General features: G+C 37.4%; 2 protein-coding genes across 2 annotated transcripts in view; one reads left to right on the top strand and one right to left on the bottom strand.

Moving 5' to 3' along the window:
• Positions 1-3,162: 3,162 nt before the first annotated feature.
• Positions 3,163-22,015, bottom strand: 14-3-3epsilon (tyrosine 3-monooxygenase/tryptophan 5-monooxygenase activation protein epsilon). Its single transcript, XM_074092598.1, has 6 exons — positions 21,830-22,015; positions 19,932-20,095; positions 10,065-10,220; positions 7,923-8,081; positions 5,677-5,863; positions 3,163-4,775 (listed from the first exon to the last, which is right to left on the bottom strand). The coding sequence occupies exons 1-6, from the start codon at positions 21,891-21,893 to the stop codon at positions 4,720-4,722; spliced, it is 786 nt and encodes a 261-aa protein (XP_073948699.1). The 5' UTR covers positions 21,894-22,015; the 3' UTR covers positions 3,163-4,719.
• Positions 22,016-24,480: 2,465 nt separating this feature from the next.
• LOC141431522 (uncharacterized) overlaps positions 24,481-26,674 on the top strand; it is a 31,102-nt gene continuing 28,908 nt past the window's right edge. Inside the window, 2 exon segments of the mRNA XM_074092709.1 lie at positions 24,481-24,806; positions 24,941-25,125. Of these exon segments, the coding sequence (XP_073948810.1) occupies positions 24,759-24,806; positions 24,941-25,125 (233 nt within the window). The 5' untranslated portion in view covers positions 24,481-24,758.

Here is a 26,674-nt window from a genome sequence, read left to right as displayed (position 1 = left end):
ATGTTACTTCATTTGCAATTCGTAATACTGCAGTGTGGAGAAAATTTCTACTTAAGTGTTTTTGACAGTATCTTTTTTGGTGTGGTCGAATTCAATGTTTTTTGATCGACGAGTGCTAAATTAAAACGATCACATATTTTTGTAATAGCAATAATGATAAATGCATCTTTATTGCACTGACGATGATAAATCTTAACTTATATTTTGACTTAGAATTCGAACTAAACAATGTAGGTATGCAGCCAGTCTGTATTTCTGTTCAGACTTTATTAATTATAATTTATTTATACGGCTTAGGGCACAACGTCGACAGCTTAGATTCTAGTGACTATACGCAAAGTATGAGTATTAGATGCGATTAGTCGTTTGCTAAACTGATATTATTTAAAAGGCTATTCGCGATCCCGTTTCTGGATTATTTAATCAACGACTAACGCAGTGCAATAAAACCATAACATCCTTACACCAATAGGTCGGAAGAAAAAGTTGGCTACACGTATGGAGACACTGGCCAAAATTATAAGTACACTTGTACTTCGACAGTATAAAAGTATGTATTTAAATATTAGTTGAATAAATAAATATCTTTCCTTGAATGTGCATAAATCGCCTGAATCGCCCCATGTTAGACGCGCTTTACTATGTAACCATACCGACGTAATTACGGCGGGCCACTGCACCCTGAACTATGTTAGTCGATTAAATTTAATCCTGAAATGGTCTCGTAAGAATCGCGTTTGCCGCGAATGTATATATTTGAAAAAGCAGTGAGAATACCTCACAGTGTGCCATCTGTTTTAGTTTCCTTTCTATACCAAAGCCAACTTCTAAAACTGAACCGAATTCGGTCCTGTAAAGTGCTTCTGCGACGCATGTCTTGCCAGGAACGATTAGCTTACTTTATTTCTGTTCCAAGTTGTAAATGTAATCTTGTAATATTTTCTTGGTCGCTTGTACCACACTGATCTTTTTTTCTTTTGTTATAAGTTATTCTCACTGTGCAATAAAAATGTCCTATATAAAATGTTTTTTTTTAAAGAAATACTGCCCACAGACAAGCATCGAAAATACAGAGGTGATATTGCCTAACGCACTCTGAATCATAATCGCTTTCACCACTTCCCTCTGTGTGGCTAGAAAGAAATGGGGAATGAGATTGCGAGCGTCCGGACGTTAGACGATACGACCTGGTGCCTACCCCTGTCAAATGTGGTAGGAAAGTGTAGTTACCACATGTTATGTGATTATGTGACACCCCTTCGTATTTACAAGCTTTTATTCAGCTTGCAAAGCTCGCATCTCGTAGGTATATCATTTTCGACTACTGACACTGACCCCTTTGTGTGTATGGCTGGCCGTTTCATACGCACCTTCAGAACGAGACTGACACAATGAGGGCTATCGCGTATGAATTCGCCACTAGAGGCGCTAGTGTAGCGTGAGGTCTCCAAATGTCAAATCTCATAGTTTTTGGGTGAGCTACGCGGGTTTATTTATAATTAGAATAATTTTGTGAATATTTTGCATTACCTGAAATTAATTATGGCAATTATGAGTTACGGGGCAATGAATGTCTGTGTTATGAGATAGTTTTGTCTTTCGGAATTTTTTGTCCTTCCCTTTTTTTCCGAACAAAACGGTACTACGCAACACTGGTTGCTCGATATTTTTATGGTACGGTTTTAAGTTTAAGGTGTATTAAATATGATTTTCATCTAAACTTTGTTTTTACGCCCGTAATAACAGACTTTGAAACCCACACTTAAAAACCTCACGCAACAGTGGCGCCATCTAGAAAGACAAAAAACGATAGCCCTCATTACACTCGAGTCCAGAATTAGGCGAACCAACTTGACAGTCCATGCACACAAATGTTGCCACAGTTCTGTAATATCGATAATTAAAAAAAAACTAATAATATCGATATAAAAAAAACTTAATACGGAATAATAACTGTATATAGGTGCAATCGCGCAATGAATAGATGCGTCGTTTTTAGGCCTAAAACTATTGGAAATAAAGCCCAAAAGTGATAAACATTTTCATTCCGCGTCTACACAAGGTTGTTTATATATTTTTTTTATTTTTACCCATTTGTTATACAAAAAAAAGTTCTACTTCGCCAAACTGCAAAACAGTTTGTTGGCGAATACTGCACTCCTTATTTTAGTTATGTAAGTACCTCTTTAAATTAGATCGTATTAAGTACTTATAACCACGCTACATTAAACATCCAAAATTAAACATTAGATTTTTTTTTTTTTTTTTTTTTTTTTTTTATGATAAGATGATGTACGTAAGATGTTTATATTTTCTTCATGAAAAGCATCCATCAAACACGCTTTCAATTTATTTTTTTAAATTCCCTTGCTTACGCGTTCCTTCTCATCAAACAATTTATTGAATATTCGTGGTATCAGATACCCTCTAGTTTCTCTGTCCGCAGTAGTAGATCCAGGCTCCAGATACCTTTTGTACGAATTGTTCCCGATTCGTCGGATTTTCAATATCAAATGAAACTATGCAATTACCGTGACTACTTTTATATTTAAAAAGAATCTTCCTTTCTGATAAATACTGGTTTACTGCATGATATATTTAATTATATATAGATAATTCCGACGAATCAAACAATTCTTTTCCAGAAGTCACTCTTGAGGCTGTGATTATACGTCTTACATATTTTAAAGTCGACATTCCTATGCCTATTTTTGTTTTGCTGTCTGGTAACATTTTCAGCTGTCAATCTACTTTGAAATATGTTAATTTAATTTTTTTAATCCGGATTGCTGACAAACGTGTTCGCCTAAATAGTTTCAAGCTTTTCTAAATTTTTCAGACATTCCCCATTCTGGACTCGAGTAGACATTCTCATTTTCAAAAATAAACTGTGGAAAAAGAAAAACAGGGCCCAATTGCATAAATTACAAGCAAATAGTATTAGTGAATTTCAATACAAAATCGCTTTAGTATTCTAATAGCTTGTAATTTGTTATGCAATTGGGCAGTTTAGTTTTGAAATGAGAATTGTGTCAGTCTTGTTCGGAAGGTGTGCATAAGATCTATTGCATGTTACTTTGCATTATCACTTGGGCCTACAAATATTACAAGTTAATAATTTCCCTAGGGGAACCCTGCAATGGAAACAATAAAACAATAGACTGGACTTTTGAATTTTTATTATTAGATTTACACTGTCATTTACAATAAATTTCAATGTAGTTGGTAAGGACATAAATCAATATTGCATAACACTAAGGCTAATTGCATCAGTATTTTTTGTGGATAAATTAACAAAAATATATGCAATATTACGAATTCAATTAATAATAACGCTAATATCTTACTCGGGCACGCACTCGTTCCCGCTGGGCCCGAGCGGCGCCGGCGCGTGCGCGTGCGCGGGTGGAATGTAGCGGCGCGGCGCGCGGCCGCCGGGCCCCGCCCGCCGCGCCGGCGACCCGGCCCGGCCGGCCCGGACCGGCCCGGCGGCCGCCGCGCTCCGTGCCAATTCATTTCAAATAAATATTTTTTTCAAGTGCATTACCTTATCCTAGCACAACTTTTAGAACTACGGTTCGTCCTGTAAAAATCGTAAGAGATTTAGCGCTACGGCGAATTATTTTCGAGAAACATGCGAAATTAAAAAAAATAAATTAAAATATACAAAATCTCTATCACAATACTCGTAAGTAATTAAAGCAATTCAGTGTGAATACTCCAAAAGTTGTAATACGAACAAAGCGGGTACATCGACATGTCTTTACTAACAAGCGCAGCCCGGGCGGCGCCCGGCGCCCGGCGCCGCATTTGTTCAACAACACCAGTACGGTACTACACAGTAGTCACAATTTACACAAACGCATTATAATGTTGCAATAAATACACAAGAAGGTATGAATGTATGTAACGCGGTACGTACGTACGATAGATACGATACATGAAGACCAACAGGGTGACGCCACTATCACTTAGCTAAATATTGCAAGTCACTACTAATACCACCCTAATAATGTTAGTTACAGATAAAATATATGAATGTAATGAATGATGACCGGCGAGCGCGGAAGACTTGGTGCGCGCCGCGACCGCGCCTCGCGCTCACACACGCAAGCACGCACGCACACACACGCAGTTTGTGCAGCGCGAGACCCGCGGCGCGGCGACCATCATCCCGAGAACAAACTAAATGCTTCATATATCGTTAACGGTCGCTACGGTGCTAGTCTCAACGGAGTAAATACTTTACACGCGGTATAAAATACTTAGAAAATTTACAATTCCCACCTCGAGAGAGAACCTGACGGCGCGCGAGATCATCCGAACGTGAACCATTAGGAAAATACATTCTCAACAACATACAAGTTAAAATGCAATACCAAAGTATTTTACCTTAACATTATTTCTCATAATCGAAAACAAATTTATCAAAAGAAGTACATATTCATAATAGTTATTACTCGTATATAATTTGACACAATACATAAACGAAAATTACAATCGTAGGTGTTGACATCGGTTGTTCGGGTACGAGTGAATTTAGTCGGAGGCAGCGGGGTGGGTACAGGGCAGGAGCAGGGGGGGGATGGGACAAGGGGGGGCAGGCGGCGGCAGCCCCGGGCTGCGGAGAGGCTTACAACCGGTTGTCATCGAGGGCTGGCTCTTACATCGTACTATATTTATTTTTGTTATTAAATTTAAATAGAACGCTGAAAGGTATTACGACACGTCCTGGTCTTCCACGTCTTGCGCTTGCTCTTTCTGTTCGGCTTCGCCTGCGGACACAAACACGTACACATTAGGCTATGCACGGCTATCGGGATTCGGGAGATAAAATGGCAGTTACAATTTTATAACATTACATCATCACTCGTATACACTATTCGAAAGTGTGGGAGAAATGTGCTGAATTAAAGTGTAGAAAAGTAAAACTGCAATTAATATTGTAAACTAGTTACGAATTCCATTAGATTTTTCATAGAGTTGAGCCGACATTGATAGAACATGATTTGTGTTAAATGAGCCATGATAACCTATTCCCAATGACCTCTTACACCGGGGGTCCTGGATTCGAACTCTTGACTTCAATTGCAAACTTTTTCAATGAAAAAAAAAAACATCGCGAGCAAACCCATCTGTGCACACTTGCTGTGTGTAAAGTTCCAAAACCAGCCCAAGCAGACAGGAGTTGCGTTTTGCAAGCAGAAGCTACATCGCAGTTGACAACGCCCGTTACTATTTTAGAGCCGGTACAGACTACACATCAACTGGAACTGAAAATTGCCCGTATATTTTCATTGCAGTTGGCAAAGAAACTGTACACAAACTGCACGCTGGTTGCGATTAAAATGTATGGGAATTCGGCAGCTGCGGTTAGGTGCAAATTGGAATACTGTCTGTTTTAATTAAATAACTGCCCCTACAGCTGATAACGCTTTCATCCTGTGAGAACGGGTAAAAGCAGCCATTCATAATTTTTTTGTTGATCATCATGGTGAGCCGGAATACGTCCACTGTTGAACAAAGGCCTCCCCCAACGCCACAATGAACGACATCTCGTCACTTGCATCCACCAGTTGTTTTTTTTATTGGTTAAATTTTTTTTGTAGCAATGGTACAGCGGGCCGCAGCATTCAGTGTAAGTAGTAGGCAAACGTAATAGTGTATTGTGCGTACCTTCGGCGTCGCCCTGCATGTCGGAGGTCCAGAGCGTGAGGTTGTCGCGCAGCAGCTGCATGATGAGCGTGGAGTCCTTGTAGCTCTCCTCGGACAGCGTGTCCAGCTCGGCGATGGCGTCGTCGAACGCCGCCTTGGCCAGCCGGCACGCGCGGTCCGGGCTGTTCAGGATCTCGTAGTAGAACACCTACAAACCACCACACGTTAAGGAATACATATACCACTCCTTAACAAATCCTACAATTTCAATTCAAACTCCAGACCTAATGGTGAAGGCAAGCGAAGCAGAGGGTAAAATCTAAATATAAATATAAAATATACTCGATCGTCCAACAAGAATGATAAAAAAAAAATACCTTTGTTTTATGCTTTTAAACTTAAAATGAGTAAACACGTTTTTTCCAACGGCTCCAAAGAGAATGGATACATTCATTGTTATCTGAGAATCTCTAAGCTATTTTATTCATTCATCTAATATATGTGAATCAAAATTTAAAACAAAAGAATTTACGCGAAACTAAACTACGAGCTATATCTGTTCTATTTCGACCAGAGTCCAGCCATTAAAACATCTCATAAACGCGTGACGCAGGCGGTAAGCCGGCGCGTCACGTATTTATGCCATCTCGCGATTAGCGGCTGTTGTGTGCAGTGATGTCACTAAGCAGCCGTGATTGATTCATTAAGGTTAAGTCGCATGGTTTCTTTATTAATTTCCGTTTGAGCAAGGTGACATTTAAAGTTATTCTCACATTACACACAACACTAGGGCAGTCCCATAAGGCCTGTGAGAGCGAGCGAGAGGTACCTTTAAAATGATTTATGACTAAGTTCGCACGTTTGTAATGGCCGTAGTACAGTTTCACATTGCATACCTTGCGACTTGAAAAGAAATTAAATATTGTAGATAAGATTTCTTACTGGAAAACTATTTTATTATTAAAAGTAATACTGTATTCAGACTTTCGAAAAATTAAAATCATATGTGAAAAAAAAAAACGCTTCGTATTTTTAAGACGCCAATCGAAAGAACGGATAAAAAATCCTTTAACCTCCTGCCGCCCAGTCCTTTATAAAGGACTCATTGTAATTTGAACATCAAACTCTATCATAAATGACAAAGTTTCATGTTCATAAATCAAAAATGTTACTTGGGCGTTAGGAGGCTAAAGTAACGTAGTATCTTAAAATAAAGGAATAACGTAGTAACCATTAGGCATCTTGCATTTTTGTGTCAACTCAAAAAAGACGTGTTATTTTACAGATATTCACGAAATACGGCTACATTAGATTATTTGGACTTAATAATTGCACGAACAATCAAATACATTTAAAAGAAAGCCTGTATTGTTTACTTTAGTCTCAAAAGATTTATTCCTAAGATAACATTTTTAACCCCGTGTATAGCATAGTTCGTTAATTTACGTAACAGACAACGTTTTAAACGGTCTACTCCTTATCTACGTTCCAGTTTAAAGCGTTAACAAACCCATTCACCGCCAAGGTCGGGTCAAGGTTAACGGTAATGTAATGTTGCCTAACAAACTATTTCGTATTACACCTGTTAGAATGCCTTTCATAATTAAAGCAAGTGAGTTTGACACTCAATTGGGAAGTCACAAAGCAAGTAATATTTAACACTCTTAATTCTTTACCTTCAATTTTATTTAACTTTTTTATATTATAAGACTAGAAACAACAGCCTCTAGCGTTTTGTGACACAGGAAGGAAATTTCACGTAGCCTAACCGTCGCCTGTATGCAACATCCCAGCCAGCCTATATAAATAAATAAATATATTGGTAAATAAATGATTTCATTTCATATACGTCGCACCGCTGGGCACAGGCCTTCTTCCAGAATGAGAGGGCTTGGGCCGTAGTTCCCACGCGGCCCCTTGCGGGTTGGGAACTCCACACGCACCGTTGAATTGCTTCGCAGGTGTGTGCAGGTTTTCTCACGCATGATGTTTTCCTTGCCGTAAAGGTCGTGGTAAATTTCAAATGTAATTTCGCTCATGAATTTCGAAAAACTCCGGCGCGTTATGGGGTTTGAACCCACGATACTCTGCTTGAGAGGCCATAGGTCAAACCACTAGGCCACTACAGCTTCTACATACATGTGCCACACATATCGATATAAATCGTTGGATACGGTAACGGACTTCGCCGTGCCGTCTAGATAAGTTAGAGCCCGGAGCGTGGTGCACCTGCGGATATAAAGGGGGGTGTGAGGGTCGATACTGACTGAGAAATTGAGCGCGAGTCCGAGCCGGATGGGGTGCGTGGGCGGCAGCTCCGTCATGGCGATGTCGGAGGCGGCCTTGTAAGCAACGAGCGAATTCTCGGCCGCCTCCTTGCGGTCGTTGCCCGTCGCGAACTCAGCCAGGTACCGGTGGTAGTCTCCCTGTAACACCACGCACTTTAGTTAACACAGTAGTCATCAGTAAAAAGTTAACGCAATATATTGTTAGGATTTGAACCATTGATAGGACATCAGAAACAAGAGTAGACACTACAATGAATAGACAAAAGGACCGATATTTTTAAATTTATCCAAATAGTGCATAAAAAATACACATACATATATACCTATGGATACACACAAAACAGAAGAGACAAAAGCTTTTGCAGGGTGGCAAACGACAGCGAACGCCTGATAGCTGACTTAGCAACCGATTCCGACCGAAAGCGTGCACGGAGAAAGATTGAGTAATGCGATCATCCCAGGGGCCTTTCTGGCTTGAACTAAATCCTCAAAAACCTTTAAAACTATTTCAAATAATAACAGATTGATTTTTGTATCTATCTAATATAACTCTATACGCTTATCTTCACGGGCAGGGTTATACCATCTTATCGGCATTCTCGCGTGGTCATTGACTATTAGTTCGCGCGAACTGTCAAAAGAATCTCGCCTGGTTTTTTATTACACAAAGGTTCAAATAAAAACTATATACCTTTAACTTATTTTATTTTTCAACAGACATAAAAGGCGAAACTCCCGCCTCTGGGCCTTTTCGCTGCCGTGAAAAGATACTTCGACAGGTGCCACAAACGCACATGTGCGTCCAAATTACTGCTAAATTATGGCAGCGCCACGGCCAATTCATATTTGTTCGTTCAGAGCAATGAGTACGCTAGAACATCGCATATAATCGTATATTAAAAACGTATTCAAATAAAAATAGAACGAAATGACACTTTCCAATAGCAAATTTGTTTCTTTTTGAGTGAATTGAACTAATTTCAAACTACAACTCTGACAAAAAATGCATTGAGCTTCGAGCTTGCGATTTGAACAATGCGCAAAGTAAACTCATTAAAATGTTAATAGCTCCTCAGAGGATTGGAATGTACAGTACAATCTTAATGTGAAACAATCTGTTCCCATGCCTCATGGGCAGAAGAATGCTTTATCACCTTATCTATTAGTCCAACCGAAAGATGTTTAATTATTTATTACTGATCTTAGCTATTCTAGAAGCCTGTTAAGTTAATACATTATATTGAGACGAGATTTAGATTTACCAACAAGCTTTAAGAAAGTAGCAGATTGTTTGTTCAAATGCTTCAACATCTTCATCTTCATGATAACTTTTTAACAAACTGTTTATATTTTTAATACCAGCCACATAGTTAAAGACATAATTTAGAGTGAAAGCTCAGCACATTCCTCAGTTTCCCACTGCAAAACAATTCGTGCCTACTGACCTACTTCACGCGACTAACTTTCTGCTTAAACTTAAACAATACCTAACCACATTCAAGTTTATTTAGTGATACTATAATATTCAGTGCATTATACACTTAAATTTCATATAATCGGGGAATTCTGAATGGATAGGACACGATATGAGAGAAATTAAAATAAATGAGATCAAAGACATGCAATTATTACATTAGGTAAGTACATATTTAGTTTGCTACAGTTTTCCCATACTGTACGAGTGGGGTCTGAAAAAATCAAATTTAGCTTCGTCTGCTGGCTTTGTCCAGCTGATTCTATCTTGCCCACATCCAATTATTTACTTAGTTATGCTAGCTGTCATATTTAGGATAATTGTGATTGCAGAATTTTGTTTCAAAAAAATACTTTCTGCATATTTCTTGGGTCGCATTCTTGTCTTCCGAAAGTGCTGGTAGTATAAAAAAGTCACATGTAAAAGAGCCCCTGCCGAATAAACTTCTATTTTAGACACGTGGAAAGACTGCGAGAGGATCGAGCCGTGAAGAGAGCGTGCTTGGGACGACGGAGTGGACGTAGGCCGGTTGGTCATCGCATGTACAACTGGGGGGATGAGGTTCTGAAAGACATTTTGCCCTTCTGGCCCAAGATCGTAAAGCACGGCGTAGTCTGGTGTTGTAGGCCAAGAGCCAGTTGGTTTACCTTCATTTTGTAGTAGAAGACTTTGGACTCGCCGGTCTGCGAGGAGGGGATGAGGTGTTTGTCGAGCACGGCCAGGATGTCGGAGCAGATGTCGCGCAGCTCCTTCTCCACCTGCGACCGGTACGCGCGGATCATGCTCAGCTTGTCCTCCGCGCCCTGACACAAACAGACACCGTTAGCATGCAATAATAACAAATCAGCAGCTCTGGACTGTCAAATACATTTCAATCTGAAATTGATCAATATGGCCAAGTTACAAAAATACGTATACACGACTTTATTAAAGAACCGTTAAGAACGTCTGTACATTTGTAACTTTGGCTGTATCAATATCTTGTAGTTGACTGATGTCGGATCTGTGTCTAATTGACAATTAACAATGTAGACATCTTCAGTATTTTTTGAGATATTTATTACTTATTATTTATTTCCACAACTCGATTGTCATACAATAACAATATTTGAACATAAAAAAAGCTTGTATATTCCCTAACAGGTTGATTCTGCAAGTGAACTGCAGCACTCATCCCTAGCGGCACAAAATGTTATAATATTCCCCCAACATTTTGTGCAGCAAGGGATGAGTGGTACAGTTGACTTGCAGAATAGTGAAAATCGCAGCCTACCGACCTAAATTTCAAGACGAATTCATGAAATAACCCTTCGTCTTATTGAGGTAAAAAGCTGGCTATCACTACGCAAGGATTTAGCCTAGCCCTTGTCACTATACCATTATAGTTATATCGTTTCAGACAGTGACATCAGATGCGAACTACAAAGCAATGTTTGCAGGCCACGCCCGCCGAATCAATTAGGATCTAGGTGAAAATAAAATTAGCGTATTAACTAAGTCCATGACGTATCAGACGTAGATTTCGTGACAAATATAATAGGAAAGCTTCAAGTCGTAAACAGACGACAACGCATAAGATGTAGTTAAATCTAATCCTCATTCCAGTTTAAATACGTCCCCACTGATGGGCAGGGCACAGGTCCTCTCTTAGATAGAATGAGGGCTCGGGCCGCAGTTCTCACACGGACCCTACATATACAGATTATACATTATTATCATATCTATAGTTTTCCTTAATCTACGGTAACCGATTCTGTGTGCCTTCGGGCAAAGGCCTCCCCCATTTCTCTTCCCTATCGTGTACTAATATGGTCCAGGTTTTAGTCTTTCCTACCTGTAACTCTAATCTTACCTACCTCTAATTATTATTATAGGGCCCCCACACAAAACTGCGATGCGATGCGATGCCTAACGATGCGAATTGCTGCGATACGATTTCGTGCGGCAAAGCGTTAGTGCAGGTCATACCTAATATATAGTTATCGCAGGAATTCGCAGGAATGCGCGACGCGAATCAGATCGGAAATTTTTGCGATGCGTCCTGCGAGCTAGCAGATTTTTGCAATTCGATGCGAATTCGCAGTTTTGCGTGGGAGCCCATAATGCGAAAGTTTACTACTCCTTTTCGTTAAAACGGCTGGACGAAATTTGGTTTACAGATAACTATACCTCAGTAATCTATAGAATACTTTTCATCCCCATATTCCCACGACATTCATGCAAAATATCGAATCACAACCGCTAAGTTCAGAGAATGAAATTTCGCACGGGCTGTTTCACTGATCTTCATACAGCGTAAATTACCTCGTTGTAAGTGTCGAGAATTTCCGGAAATTAAATATAATCCCGAAATTTCAATTAGACTCCCAAATCTAATGAATGATCCGCTTGCGAAGCTGCGAGGCAGACTTGCGAGTCTATGGCCTTAGAATAAAAAATTAGCGATAGAAATATCCTGACATCAAAAATGTACATTAAATTCATTAAAGTAATCATGCAAATGTTCAGGAAACTTTTGACACGGACCGACTTCAGTGCTAGATCGCCGCGACAAATTAGGGGCATTTTGCTAAATTACCCGAATGCCTCGGACGTTGTGGCGTAAAGCGAGCCATATATAGTAATACTATGACCCACCTACTTCAACAATTTGGAGGTCAGTTACCCGTAAAATGTAGGTACGTATTTTTAGGGTTCCGTTGTTAAAATGGGAAAACGGAACCCGTATATTTCACCATGACATGATTCAGGTCTATTTTCGAAATATTAAGCTTCAAAATGCTAATTTTTGTCAGCTTCAAGAGTCAACAAAGGCTTCACGGCAGTAGTACAGTCACCAGCATCAATATCTGACACAAGCGTGCATAAATATCTGATACGACTCTATTTCTAGGGCCGGTAGGACTGTCAGATATTTTTGCACGCTTCGCGGTAACATAATAAAATGAATGCAGGTAACTAACTGTACATATAACGAATTTAAAAAGAAAACTATCACCCCTACTACCTATGTAGTTGAAATTTGAGAAATGGACACCCAAAACTTAATATTCAATATTAATTAATGCGGAACTCTACCCCGTGACCCGACACGCACTTAACCGGTTTTTATAAGCCACTTTGTATAATAATCTGATAAATCCTAGGCATTAACACTACATAACCTAGAATCTAGGTTCTAGATCATAAAACTAAAACGTATTTCTCAATAGGCGGCCTAGACGGGGCTAGCTAAGTAGGTCTAGCACAAAGGCTGTAGCGGTCATGCGTGCCAAAGACCTACTTGCTAAATTCCTGAATAGTGACGTAGGCCTTTCGGGAAGCGACCCAACTATTTAAGGCAACAGAATAAGCCCATCCGGTGATTAGCTCATATTATCACGAGACCACACCCATTAACATTAAGTCTTCACTTATTTTAGAGAAGGTTCTGTGAAATAGTTCCCTTCATGCTCGCAATGTGGCCTCAAATTGCCGTTCAAAAACTTACAAAACATCGCATATAAAGGACGCATCGGGGCGGAACGACTTTTCTCTAATTTTATTATAACCTCGTTCCACTAACTGTTTTATATAGAAGGAAATATTTAACGGAAACTGCTATTATATTTTAAAGAAGCACTAATAGTTAGAATTTACAACGGGTGTTACCACTGAGGAAGCGGTTTTCAACATAATAAACTAATATAGCCCAAGATCGCAGTGTAAGAGTTTGCGCTTTTTTTGCTCGTAATGCGACTAATACAAAAAGTTACACAAGGGGTCATACGACGGCGCAGGGTTCGCATTGCCCAGAAAAATGTAGACTTTCTCATACCTGTTTATTTTCTAACCTTTTTTATTAATTACATTAATTTATTCAGTAAGTAACTAAAGGAGGTGCCTCAGAAAGGAAACGGACGTCTGAAAAATATATAGGTTGCCGCTTCATTCAGCCGCAATATTCACAACTGTTGCGGTAGAATGAGAGGTGTGTCAATCTTGTTTTTCCTCTTTTCGGAAAAGATGTTGTGACATTTACTGACGGTACGACCCCATATCTTATACCTTTGAACGAGTCATTTTTGTATATGTATTTCGGAATCTCGGAAATTACTAATTATTTCGATGAAATTTGGTATACAGATAGTTTGCGTCCCGGAGAAGGATATAAATAAAATAAATAAATATCACGGGACAATTCACACCAATTGACCTAGTCCCAAAGTAAGCTTAGCAAAGCTTGTGTTATGGGTACTAAGCAGCGGATAAATATAATTATATAGATAGATACATACCTAAATACATATTAAACACCCAAGACCCGAAAACAAACATTCGTATTTTTTATACAAATTATTTATCATGCCCCGACACGGGAATCGAACCGGGACCTCAAGCTTCCTAGTCAGGTTCTCTAACCACTAGGCCATCCGTCATAGTTTCCGAGGAATAGTGAAAACCGAATTCTACGCGGACGGGGTCGCGGGTAACGGCTAGTGAGTGCAAAATTGTACGAGAGGATCTTACCCTGTGTGTGACGCTAGCAATCAATGAATGATATAATAAACTGATATTAGTAAGCGTAGGTGTAAAAGCAAGGCTGTGATAATAACGGCGACTTTAATGATCTCATTGACAATTGTGGCAGAACAATTAGTGGGAAAGTCTTAAGTTACGTATTTAAGTCTGCGTTATATGAAGCTGAGTCATCAAATAATTAAATATGATAATGTTCATGTATTCCGGCCACGGTTAAAATTCAGACTATCAGACGTGAACTTGTCTGTGAATTTATAATATCCTCATAAATTAGTACCCCCGCGTTCACCTGGCTTCTAGTGCTATTTAATATAGAAAGTGGTTCTGATAACTTTTAGGTTAAGTTATTGCTAGTTCCGTAAGATCTAGAAAAACACGAGTTTGAGCAAGTATCAAAAAATGTATCCTACTATTGTTAAAAATTTTGGCGTTTTTGCGTGCGTCTTAATATGCTAAAACGACTCGACGGGTTGAGATAAAACTTGATATGACTTGACAAAATTATAAAATACCTACCAATTCCTAAAACCAAGCTGAGCACATTTAATCTCAATGCAGGAAATTAAAAAAACCAATTGCAAATAAAACATTCGCTTTAACTGTAGTTTTTGCGCGTCAAATTCTCCCAGACGCGGCAAAAAGCAACCTTGATTGATTTTCACACTTCATTCAGTTTACCTAAAGTCTAAGATAACAGACAAATAACATTTGATGATACAGCCGTGTTCAATTATGTCTGCAGTTCTTTCGGCGTTATAAAAAACTGGGTCACTTTGAAATATTTGAGTTAGATGTCTACGTTAACATTGCATGAAGTGAGAAGTTTTTCTAAATTGTGAGCATAAGAATTTAACTTTCTTTCGGCTTCTTTAGTCTTTCTTCGGCTTTCTTCGTTTTGTCGACGGAACTTATAGGTTTTGAAACCATTATTTTTGTAAAAAAAAAACCTACTCGTGTGTTAGTTACTCCTTCACGTTAAAGCTTTTGAAATTTGGTATGGCGATAACTGGACTTCTGGAATAATACAAGCTATTTCTTATCCTGATATATCCACGATATCGGTAGGTTAAATCCCAAATTTATAAGCGCTAGGTTTAGAGACATGAAATTTGGCGCAGTGTTTTTTAACCCCCGACGCAAAAAGAGGGGTGTTATAAGTTTGACCGCTATGTGTGTCTGTCTGCCTGTGGCACCGTAGCTCTTAAACGGGTGGACCGATTTGAATGCGTTTTTTTATTTGAAAGCAGGGTTTCTAGCGATGGTTTTTTCTTAGACGTGTTTCATCAAAATCAGTTTAGCCGTTTTTGAGATATTGAACTTTGAAGTGACAAAGTCGGGGGTTTTTACGAAACGTTAATAAAAATAACGATATAATTTTGCATTGTGTCCATGTGTAAAAAAATTGTACTGAATTTGTGGTGTATAATAAAGAATTATACAGTAATTTTGAAAAATCCCGAAAATTGAATTTGACTGCGAAATCAAAATGGAAATAGTTTAGATTCGTTTTGATATGATGGAACCCTAAAAGCAAATAAATAACACTAGGTATGCAATTTTATTATCATAATTTATTGTTCAGGAACCTCGTAAAGATGTATACTTTCACGCTAACGCAATTGAAACGTCAGTAGTGGCAGTTCGTAGCCTAGCTGAAATCGTTTAATTTATTATAATTTACGTAAACTCGTCAACTATGACGCATATTTTACGTTGAGGTAGAACAAGTGAAACTTACTGATAATGGATGGACTTAATTGGGATCAGAGGCCATATTGTCTGACGTGCGAACGGTCGCGATCACATTGACCATTCCTTTCTCCCTTACTCTACACTGTACAGTGTTGTTTTGGATTTCCGTTAACTTCGACAGACGGCTCAGTTCATTGATAAAAACTACCTAGTAATTAACTTTTCGGCCAGTCAAAAACCAGAAAAAAGTACAACTCTTTTTTGTCTCATTTATTTATTCACAAAAATACTATTCTTCTGATCAAACACTTGAAACTTGTGATAGCGAAAGTGATTTATATATACTCTAATATTTATTCTCACGGCATATATCGCGGAATGTCCTATAACCTCCCATGAATAACTTTTAACTTTTCAATTCCAACCCATTAAAAGTATATGTGATCGTTAAAGCTCATAGTGGTTTAATGCGAATATAATTGAAATTTAACGTTTTAAACATGAAAGATATTAAACAAGGGTTTGTTGACATAGAAATTTTTAACTACATCTCTATTTTCATTTTAGTGCGACAGGAGGAAAAAATAAACTTTTATATAAAAATGAATATCCTGTTAATTCTACCAATTCTTACTAATATAATAATTATATATATAATCGACCGTGATGAAATTTGGTATGGACTATGGAGATAGTTTGAATTGAGACCCTTACAAGGACATAGGATAATTTGTATCCCGGAAAATTGTAATATTCCCGCGGGTGCGCGATAAATGGATTCTTCGCAGACGATGTCGCGAGCAACGGCTAAAATAAATAAATAATAAACATACTTATGTAGCTAAATATACACTAAAATACATAACATCCAAGACCCGAGAACAAACATTCGTAATATTCATACAAATATCTTCCCCGGCCGGGAATCGTACCCCTTTATGAGCTAAACTTTCTAGCTGTACGGGTGGCGCGACGCGACCGAGTCTGTATCTGCGCCGCAAACTTAAAAAGTAAGAGAACCCCTGTAATCATTAATACTGCGTTGATGTCAATGTAACGATACGTTACTATCAGGCAGGGTCCCCGCATGCAACAGTTGTATTACAATGCTACCTTGATCAATGGTAATAATAAAACATTGTCTTAAGGGCGGTAAATAAGAAATTACGAACGAGAGTCTATAAGAAGCCTGAAGTCGAAGACTGAGTGCTTTAATGAGTCGATGTTCGTAATTCTAGTACCGCCCGTGCGACATACAATGTCTTTCATCATATTTGCGAGTAAAATTGTATATTTGTAAAAGAAAAACTAATATTTTATCAAAAATTGCCGATACCGCTGATTGCGCTCTTGGCAATCCGCAGCATGTGCATGGCGGCGTGCGTGTGCAGCGCGCACACGGAGCAGCAGCACGCCATGCAGGAACAAACTCACTTACCGATCTTGGGCTTCATGACATAAAAATTAGTACGGGCAATGACTCATTTACCGACCACGGGTTTCATGACAAGCACATTAAGGTCGAGGGTTTTATTTGGGGGGTTGCAACCAAGGTAGCCTGCATGTTACGACACTGTTTACGAGCAAGTGTGATGAAAAAGTACTTTTAACATATAAAACCATCATACAATTATTGTATTGGAATCTCCTCATTCTGCACCACTTAAGCACAGTCACTCTCCTATGAGCACCCCATTGGAACTAACCGCTCACCCGGACAAAATATGTTGTTATTAAGCAATCAAATAAAGATTGTTTTTTTGGAATCTTTTTGAATTCTTTATTTCAATACGGTTTTACGGGATGACCGCAAAAGTAACAAAAAATTTGGAATTGAAATAAAGAATACAAAAATATTCCAAAAAAACAAACTTTACAATATAAAAGTTTTGGATTTACATCGAAAAAAACGTAATGTTGTCAATGACCTACATTGCTAGAAGGTAATGATTACTCAGGTTATTATCCTCTGAATCATGCCAACACCTAAATTGACGCAGCTAACACAACAGTCACTTATTAGCGTGCGTTCGACATTCATCCCTTTCACACATCAGCAAAAAGCAAGGACGTTACTATGCCTTCGAACAGCCCAAGTGGTGCTGCTGGTTAGATGGAAAATAGGTACTAGGAAATTCGTCACTTTTATACCTATGACGAAATATTAATGGGTAACTCCGAGTAACGTCACAATAAAATTTGGCATTACCTCATTGATGGTTGGATCATCATCATCATCAGTATGAAAAAGTGGATACATTAAATTAGGGAACCAACCGTACCAGTTAGCTGAATTTACACAGATTGTTGGGATAAAGTAAAAATTGGAGATGATGATTATTTATTTGAAAGAGGAAACGAGAAAGTGTGTTTCCAGATAGTAACTGCTCAAAGAATACAGTACAACAATAGGAGATTGCAACAGGATCACCAGTCCCAGAGAGAGTGCTAAGATTGAAATGGATGTAACACTACAAATTCTGACGATTTTAGTTATCTTTTAAGTTTAACTACCTAATTAGTGGCTTCATGCAACGCAATCATGGAAACTAGCAACTTAATTTGTGGTGACACATTTATCTCAATGACTATTGGTTGAGAGTGATAATTAATTTATACTCATCATTATTATATCTTGTCCAACAAGAAATAATTGATAAATACAGTGATATTTACAATAGGTGTCCTAATCCTAAACATGGTTTTAGTTGAACAGTTTGAATGGTCTTTTGTCTCTTTGTCCAATTTATTGATCCATGTCTTTCAAACAGGTCAATTCAATAGACAGGGGCATGCCCAACTAGGTTTTCCACCAATCCTAAGCAAACTAAGTGTGCAACACCGTTTTCGCAATAACGGAAAAGACAAATCAGATAACAGCTTCAAGTTGGTCTTGCAAATACTTCTTGCAAACGTTTCATTTGCAGACAATTAAAAAACAATGACATTATGAAAGGTTCAATGACACAGGCGGGTGCTTAAAATAATGTGAGGTCACATAAACAAAGTAATGCAGTTATAGGTGGAGTTCAAAAACTTGGACACTTAACACCAGTACTTAAATATACATACATAGTAATAACCTAACCATAAAAAAAAACATTCTTATTACAAGCTTTTTTTGCTGACTGTACTTTGTGTTGACTGTACTTGCATTGTCACCCAAACTACATCTGCATACCAAATTTCAAGTCCATGCTATTAACCATTGAAGAGTTCCATCCTGCAGAGACGATCCTGGCTGGACTACCAGGATGTCACTACTAAATTATTGCATTGTAACGCGATTTACATAAGTATTCCTAATTTCAAGTCAATCTAGCTAGAATACTGGAAGTTGGTAACATTTAACTTGCAAAAGTTGAACAGACAGACTGACAACGGGGCAGGTGAAACTAAATAGAATCATGTAATAAACATCAGACATTAACCATAAAGCTGCAGGGGTAATTGGCTTGTTACAACGGAATTTGCAGTCAGTCGTTAGTTAACTAGTGTTCAATATGGTCTAACTTTAAAACTCCACCCCTGAGTCATGTTTCTAAAGCATGCCTTCCACACCGGCGCTTAACGCAGTGTAAACGCAGTGACGTCCGTTATGTGTCACGTTTTTTTATATAGGCGGCGCTGCGTTTACGGTGCGTCAGCGTTTGTGAGCTTTGGTGCGGACTTAAAAAGGTGACGCGTGGGTCACGTCACTGCGAACACGGTGCTTTAGCGTGTCTAGAGCGCCAGTGGTGGTATATACTTGAAATTGTCAAAGAGAAAATAAAATATCACAATTGATTTATTTTTTACTAAATTACTCAAATATTAAATTTAATAGTTCTGAAGATAGGTAGGTAAAATGCAGACAAATACTGACCAGTTGAAAGCTTTCCAATCAGTAAAATTTATCACCTTTTGTCCTAATGGCTTGTCACCTTTGTAAACTAAGAAAAGCTGAATATTATGTTAATATTCTCAATATTATAAACCTTTCCTTTTACAGCAAAATCTCTAAGGATTTTGTCAGATGTATCAGAATTTATTGACTAATAGAATAGGTACCATCAGCCAAATAAGTGGTCTATCAATTTTCAAACAAGATCCTATCAAATGAATATGTCGCTAAAATCAAACTTTCAAGTTGACAGATACGTCTATTGGCATTATTATTCTTTGACATGCAAGTGATTATCAAGGTTCAAGGTTCAACGTATTCAAGGTACTTGAAAATGGAAAAGCTTTCTCGGGGAAGACTTCCCTTTTATAGAGTACCCACCCCTTGCTAGAATCAGATATAAATGATAAAAACTTACTTTTGTTTCTTCCTTTTGTTCAATGGAGGAGATGATCCTCCACGAAGCCCGGCGGGCGCCGATGACATTCTTGTAAGCAACGGAGAGCAGGTTCCGCTCTTCCACTGTCAATTCATTATCAGAGACATTGCGGGAGGCTACATTCTTCATTGCCTCTACCATTTCTGAAATTCAATTGTTCAGTGACTTAGCTTTCACTTCTCATACATTAGCATTTTATTTTCATAACAGGAATATTATGGTAATGTAACCAAGTTCCTATTTTGATGCAATTACAATAAAAATATTTTAAAACAAACACCACTGAATGTATAAAATTTTGAAAGAGATCAAACAATGTTGTAACATTTGAAGACATGTCAGGGTCAATTTCTGGCTTCGAACTGACTAAACAGTCAGACAAATAAGGAGTATCTATTTAAGCTTTCATGTGTCATAAAAGATTTTTGTTTCACTTCATAGAACTATCCCATTGTAATAAAACACAAATTTGACTATTACAAACCACTGACTCATATCCGCAGGAAAGACAACTTTTATTTATTAATTTGTGAACAATCCCCATTTTTAAGCAAAGTTTACAGTAGCTATCAGTTAAGATTACATGATATTTCCGTTCCGAGGCTTGATGACGATGGTGATGATTTGATGATAATAATAGATTATGCACTGGTGTGCAAGGAGTACAATAACTGCATCCTAATTTTGCTGGTCTCCAAATAATAAAATTTTAAAGATTAAATATAAAATTAAGCTTAAGCAAACTTAAATGAAATTTAATCAGTAGCAGTCTTTGAAGGCATTTCATCATCTAACACTTATTAATCATACATCATGGTCAAGGGTGAATAACTGACACTTTACACTGATAAAACAAGTCAATGGGTGAAGAATTTTATAAACTATCCCTATTTTACTACTAAAATATGATCAATAAATTACAGGTTAGAATTTTTTTTTGAGATTTGTCAATTATCACCACTTTTACATAACAGTTGCAATACATTGACTGCAGCTTGAGGTGTGCCCACTTTCTACTTGGCACACCTGTGATATTTTAACAATCATGACAGATTTCTAACCAAGATTTCTCCTCCAAATTATCGCTCTTCAGGATCTAGGGTGATTAATACCAATCTCAATAAGAAATTCAATTGAAAATAGCAAAGAACTAATTGTACTATAATATTCATTCAATGACCTTATCATCAAAAGTATATGCGTATGTAAATCAGATATCTAGAGATAACCTACACAATGATGGCATTATCATCTTAATTCAAAAGATGAATGCGATAACACGAGTTTCTCAGCAAGATCGTGAACAATAGGTGAAACCGCGGAGGGCGTTGAGTAGACAACTTCAGAACTGATCCTGAATGAGCTCGACCGCTAAACGAGCTATTCCATCAAGGTGCGACATGCATGAACGAATTCAATAAGATCGATCGTAGTAACTTCTCTCGGATGAGAAAATAGGTGACACTTTTTCTTCTCGAACTTTTCGTTCTCAACTCGTAATGAAACTGTTAAAATCCCACATAATAATATGCTCAATAAAGCTAGGCATCAGCGCAAGGACCTCTTATCCCTGTTTGGCTAGTTTTTCATCAAGAATTTCAGAGTAGTAAGGTAAAGGGCATCCCACCGGCGGATGACGCATCGATCGCTGACCAAGCCTAAAGAATGCCATTGATTTATAACAGTTTCCAATGAAAAACGTATTTAATACAATGTAATAGAATTTGTCCTGGATAAGGTGGTGTTTATTAGGGGCATAATCATTGTTCAGACATGGATTTTTTTCAGACTATCACCAAATCGTCTTTCAACTGTCGGCAAAATTGAGATAGATTTTCGCCCTCCTCCGAATAGATATCACAAAAATATGTACTCACCATCGTAACGCTCAGCCTGCTCGGCTAACTTAGCTTTATACACATTATCTTCCCTTTCAGACATTGTGGATGACAAATGATTTAGCACTATCTATAAACCGAATCGCCAGGTCACTAATTCACCAAGATGGCCGCGCCCGCCAACCGAATCCGAATTCGATCTTCAACTAAACTCCGCCCATGACGTCATTTGAAATGGCAACTTCCGTTCTAAAAATGTTGCCAAGCCTTAATAAAATTTCTACTAATTTATGAATGTTATATATAACTTTAATTTGTCAAGTAAACAAACTTTATTTTCCTTTTCTTACTCTAACTTTACAATGTTTACGGGATCAGAAAATAGCTGTGGGTGTAGACTTTTATGATTCAATGTACGACACCGCACAGTTCAACGACTACCGACCTACAGCGTAATAAAAGTATGATAATAAGTAGTTTTTTCTTTAAAGTTTATTCAAAAAAGCAATGTAAGTAAATCAAACAAAATGTTTGATGTTTTTAGGGTAACAGACAACTTCAATGAGGGTTTTCATAGAGGCGAAATATCGCTAGATGGCGTTAGTATCGTGAGGTCCGTTTAACTTTGACGTTTGCTCAATTGGCTCTGGCTTACATAATTTTGATACTGCTAAAAGAAATAAATGAATTATTTCTTGTTTTATTCAACCTCCTACCATCCCCAAGTTATTAAGATTATGTTAGAATTAAAATGTTACAAGATATTATATTCAATGCCAATCTGGTCAAAATGGTCCATGGTGGTGACAAAGGTCATAAAATTTACCAAAGACTCCTAAAGTGCATTACTTATCAACTTTCACACATTCATTATTACTACATGAATTTTGATGCAGCTTGAAGAGTCCCGAGTATAATTTAATATCTGGAAAGATCTATTTATTAAAAAAAAAGTGTTATAAGTTTGACCGCCATGTGAGTGTGTTTTTATGTCTGTGTGTGTGTCTGTTTGTCTGTGGCATCGTAGCTCTTCAACGGGTGGACCGATTTTAATGCGGTTTTTTTTACTTGAAAACCGGTTTTCTAGCGATGGTTCTTAGATATTTTTTATCATTAAGAGACAGATCTATAGTCTTAAGTATAGTAGTAAGTCTTTTTATTCTGAATTCTCTGCAACTTTAGCAGTACATGTTTAAATGTTCTATGCTATATTATGTCTCTAAATTCAGCTTGCCTCTTGGCATAAGCCTCCACCAGCTCTCTCCACTGAGCTCTATCTTCTGCTACCCTGGTCCAGTAAGGTCCCAGTGTTAGGCGGATGCCGTCTCTCCATCTTGTTTTTGGGCGCCCCTTTCTTCTACAGTCCTCTCTTGGGTACCATAAGGTTACTTGTTTGCTCCATTTGTACCTTCCGCTGCGCAGCATATGTCCCGTCTAACCCCACTTCAAATTATTTATGCGAATTATATCTATGACTTTAGTTTTTCTTTTTATTTCTGTATTTCTAATTTTATCACTAAGTCTGATTTCCAACATGCTCCTTTCGATTGCCTTTTGAGTACTGGCTATTTTTTCTCTTTGCCTGTCTGTTAACGACCATGTTTCGCAGCCGTATGTCATGCATGGGAGGATGCAGGTGTTGAAAGTTATTTTCTTGATATGCATCCCTATGTTTTAATTTTTCATTGTTTCTTTTAGTGACCAATATTTCCTCCATCCACAAGCTATTCTTTTATTTATTTCTTTAGACAGAGATATAGTTTGACCTAGGTAAGTATATTCCTTCACATATTCTAACATGTTTCCGTAAACCTCTATGTTAACTTCTGATGAATTGGTTATTAGTTTTGCTTTGTTCGCGTTAATTTCTAATCCTACATCTCAACTTTTGTTTTTAACATGTGTCCTGGTTTATTGGGGTCTTCCTCTAACAAGACAATATCATCGGCGAATCTTAGATGGTTGAGGTGACTACCACTGACGTTGATTCAAATATTCTTTATTGCGCACCACAAATCAGTACAAAAAACTTATAATATAAACATTCGGGGTAGACAATAGGCGGTTTTATCGCTTAAAAGCGATCTCTTGTTGATTCCGTAGTTTTCCCAATCCAATTTTCTGAATATGTTGGCAATACCAGGAGGCCCACTTGGTCGTTTGCCATCCAGTCGAATAAAAAAAATACCCATATTATAATATCTGTACAAAAAATATATATTGGTCATCATATTAATCAAAACTATCTCTATGTATGCCATCAAATTAATGTAAACCTGTATCTAAAATTATAGTTTGATCATCAAAATTCAATCACCAAGATAATTATTATTGCCAATTAGTGACACATCTAAACTTAGGTGACAGAAAATATAGTTCCCATAATTTAAATAATCATGTTCAGTATTATAGTAGAAATTCATTCCTTAAATATGGCAATATGAAATTAAAGTCGGAAGTGTTATGTTTGAAATAGAAAAATACTACTAGTGTACAAGAAATCACATTTATCTGTTATAATATTGTTAATTCACTATCGATGAACTAAAATTGTTATGCCATTGCAAAATATTATTGACTGTTTTTTTAAAGATAATTCTCAAAAACAAAACCGTAAAATTGCGATCACGGCTTGATCACGGTAACATCCCTAAGTCCCTACCTACCTAGTGTCAACTGTCAGGCTTCCTTCACTCACGCTTGGCGGCCATCTTTTAATATCGTAAATCTGTCGGTATTGTTGATTGTATTTTCATGAGATTTTTAGCTTTTTCAGTTTATTCTTGACATATAAATTGTGTTTTATGATTATTTTGATTGACAAAAATCCAAAATGTACCCTTAAAAACGTCGATACCTCTGTGTATGTGACAATTTCTTGTGCAAATAGACACTTTTTTTTTGCACTTCGATTTATTTGATAAAACTCGTTAAGAAGCCGATAGTTTGGGCTTCTTTAACTGTAGCAATGTCCAACGTAAGCTATGACCTCGACACGTCGGGTGGGCTTATGCCGGTAAGCAGTTTGTAACTTTTTACAGGCCCTGAAGTTTCATAATGGCGCCATTTTACTTGAGGCATTATTATGGAACTATGCCTCGTTGTGACTGCTAATGCTGGGTTTTCTAAAAGTCCCTTCTTGTGTTTTAGCTTATCAAGGCATTGATAAAGCCTCCAGACGAAGAAGTAAGCACCCAGAAAAGTAAAAAGTCTCAACACCCATACTATAAAAGGCCTGGCAAAGGTCATAACCACGACTCCTGTGACGCGTGCGGGGAAGGCGGGGACCTTATTTGTTGCGATCGTTGCCCGGCAAGCTTCCATCTTGGTTGCTAGTAAGTCCATAAATAGTTATAATGTTATTCTAGCTAGCTTTTACTTTCCAGAAATTTGATAATTCTTTGGAATGAAGAACATGATATCCAATACATAAATAACACTTGTTGTGGGCCACCACTGAGCCATGGCCCTTTTGCACTACTGCAGCGCATACAATATTTTTTTTTTTACTTCTAAGTTAGACTGTTCTTTTTAATTTCTGTAATTTTGATTGTGTTTGAAGTATCAAATAAACATTTTATCTATCTATCTAATATGTAAAAGTCTTTATCACTTACGTGTGCAGTATCTTTGATTATAGAGAGAGTGAAAAAAGAGTGATGAGTCAAAAATGCATGTACACTTTATTATACAGTATAGCTATATACCTGCCTTTAGAGAAGCAGTTTTTGTATATTTATTTCTGAGATCTGTAATGTCTTAAATTAACTCTAAATAGTAGGGGATTTTCGCCTTTGGATGTTAATTTACAACATGCAAATGCTAAAATGTGCATACAACCAAAATGTACATATCATCGGTGTACTGCCGTTTTGGCAAAATATTTTTTGCCAAATTTAACTTCCTAAAAAACTTATCTCCGTAGTTTCATTTCCCAAACAAATCGTTAGCATATGTTTTACATTTCATTGTCGTTATATTCATTTGGTCAAATTATCATTTGGCATAATTTTATATTGTCAAGTTTTATTACCTATGACTAACCTTTACTAAGCAAACATTTTCTTTGGGCTAATATTATATAATTTTATATATATAATATTATATTTATTCCAATAAAATGTTTGTTCAAAATTTCACTTTGCACACAAACTAACCATAAAAACCAACTGCTACCATAAAAGTAGGTTAGGTAAGGTTAGAACTGTCCCCTACAGAAACAAATACTAGAAAAGTAGGTTTTTTTAAATTTATATATAAACCATAATAATTTTACAATTAAAAGAAAATTTCATATCAGCGGGCGAAAACTCAACAGAGTTTATCTGTCGCTGTCAATTGCTCCTTTTAGGTATATCTTAGGTTAGACTTGAAATTTTGAACATTATGCCATGCAATATTTTGGAATTTGATACTTTGAGAATAGTAGATTGTTCAACAAGAGCATAAAACAAGCCATTTTACCCGAGGCATTCATATAGCCACCCGAGCCGCGTATGGCGAGGGTGGATAGACACGTCGAGGGGAAAATGGGTTTAATGCTCGAGTTTTACACTCTGCTTTTCACTTAGATGGCGAGGAAATGAAATAGCAACAGTGGAAACAATGATTCACTTTCTATGTACCTTTTATTTTTTATGCATTATTATAATAATTCCATTATTTTAATTTTACTGATTGATTGATTTTTAGTTTTATATAAATCAAAAAATATATAGAAACTTTTTTTTTAGTGGCTGTTAACACCTGATTACCTTGGTCTTGAGTTGGTATTAGACAAAGATTTTATTTTATGCACTAGAGCATAAAAAGTCATTTTATGTCGCCTAGATACAGCATAAACACGAACTTTGCGAGCATGAGAAGTGAAAAAGTTTTTTGCCC

Source organism: Choristoneura fumiferana, chromosome 9, assembly GCF_025370935.1.
Source record: "Choristoneura fumiferana chromosome 9, NRCan_CFum_1, whole genome shotgun sequence".
NCBI lineage: Eukaryota > Metazoa > Arthropoda > Insecta > Lepidoptera > Tortricidae > Choristoneura > Choristoneura fumiferana.
Note: the sequence above shows the minus strand (reverse complement) of the source record. Positions and strands in the feature narration are given on the sequence as shown.

Coding starts and splice junctions, on each gene's coding strand:
- 14-3-3epsilon (XM_074092598.1), bottom strand. CDS start 21,893: ATGTCTGAAAGGGAAGATAATGTGTATAAAGCTAAGTTAGCCGAGCAG. Junction 5,864..7,922: donor GACTCGCGCTCAATTTCTCA/GTCAGTATCGAC, acceptor GGTGGTTTGTAG/GTGTTCTACTACGAGATCCT. Junction 4,776..5,676: donor CATGCAGGGCGACGCCGAAG/GTACGCACAATA, acceptor TTGTGTCCGCAG/GCGAAGCCGAACAGAAAGAG.